A 1,139-nucleotide genomic window follows, 5' to 3' on the forward strand; every position below is an offset into this window, starting at 1 on the left:
TGCAGGGAAGGGATGTGCTCATCACCTCCTTGTCCTGCTCTCAGGACACCTCCCGACCCCACACCCGTCCCCGCGCTCACCGCAGAGCTCGCCCTCGTCAGAGCCATCGCCGCAGTCGTCGGAGCCGTCGCAGAGCTTCTCAGGGGGGAGGCAGATGGAGGTGTTGTTGGCACAGGTGTGTGAGGGGGGTTTGCACACCAGCGACTCGCAGTTCTCCTCATCAGAGTTGTCCTCGCAGTCACTGTCCCCATCGCAGACCCAGGCCTTGCTGATGCAGCGGGCTGATGGGGAGGAGGGCGAGGAGAGGGCAGAGCAGACCCAGAGGAGATGTTATTCCAGGTATTTGGGGCGCCCTGTAGCCCGTGTCCCTCCACCCCTATCCCTGACGTGCCAAGGCAGGTTCCAGCCCTTCCACATGTCAGAGGGGCAGAAGGGATCCAAGGATGATGCCACTCATCGACATCATGGTTTATGGGTATGGTGCATGTATTTTCCCATTTTTCCAGCACTAAGGACAGTTCAGCACCTCCCGGGTGGGTTCCTCCCTCTCCCCTGCTCTCACCTGAGTCCTTGCAGCCAAACTTGACGTTGGGGTCGCAGACGTGGGTGACCCCCTCGCAGTTCTTCTCATCGCTGGAGTCCATGCAGTCTGTGTCGCCGTCGCAGCGCCAGCGCATGGGGATGCAGAGCCCGTCCAGCCGGTCACTCGAACGCATCCGTGTGCCAGCCCCCGGGAGGGCGCGTGGCTGCGAGGAGGACAGCCGCTCACTGCCTGTGCCCGGAGGAGCTGGGGGGCTCAGGGGCTGGGGAGGACTGGGCACTCAGCCAGCAAGGAAAGGGCCAGGGGCACCCAAAGATGCATGAGGGGCATGTGAGCACTCGGGATGGGCAGAAGGTGCAGAAACCCCTGCCCGGAAGCAGGAGGCTCTGCTTGGGAAGGGGTTTGGCTCTTCAGGTGACACCTGGGGTGAGGAGGTCCCTCTCCCGCTCCCCTCTGCGTGCCAAGGCTCACCCTGGTTGGTGCAGTTGGCGTGGGTCTCGTCGCTGTAGTCCCCGCAGTCGTTGTCCCCGTCGCAGGTCCAGTGCACAGGGATGCAGCGCCCACTGTTGCACTTGAACTGGTTGCTGGAGCAGGAGTG

The 1,139-nt window shown here is 63.1% G+C and overlaps 1 protein-coding gene across 1 annotated transcript in view; it reads right to left on the reverse strand.

Moving 5' to 3' along the window:
• The window catches only part of LOC103806046 (low-density lipoprotein receptor-related protein 1-like), a gene marked incomplete at both ends in the record, with an annotated part of 53,887 nt that overhangs the window by 26,496 nt on the left and 26,252 nt on the right, over window positions 1-1,139 (reverse strand). The window contains 4 exon segments of the mRNA XM_009078717.1: window positions 50-281; window positions 563-704; window positions 706-746; window positions 1,013-1,139. The exon segment at window positions 1,013-1,139 is cut by the window's right edge and continues 3 nt beyond it. Of these exon segments, the coding sequence (XP_009076965.1) occupies window positions 50-281; window positions 563-704; window positions 706-746; window positions 1,013-1,139 (542 nt within the window).

The sequence above is a fragment of the Acanthisitta chloris genome, unplaced genomic scaffold (genome assembly GCF_000695815.1).
Source record: "Acanthisitta chloris isolate BGI_N310 unplaced genomic scaffold, ASM69581v1 scaffold1977, whole genome shotgun sequence".
Lineage (NCBI taxonomy): Eukaryota > Metazoa > Chordata > Aves > Passeriformes > Acanthisittidae > Acanthisitta > Acanthisitta chloris.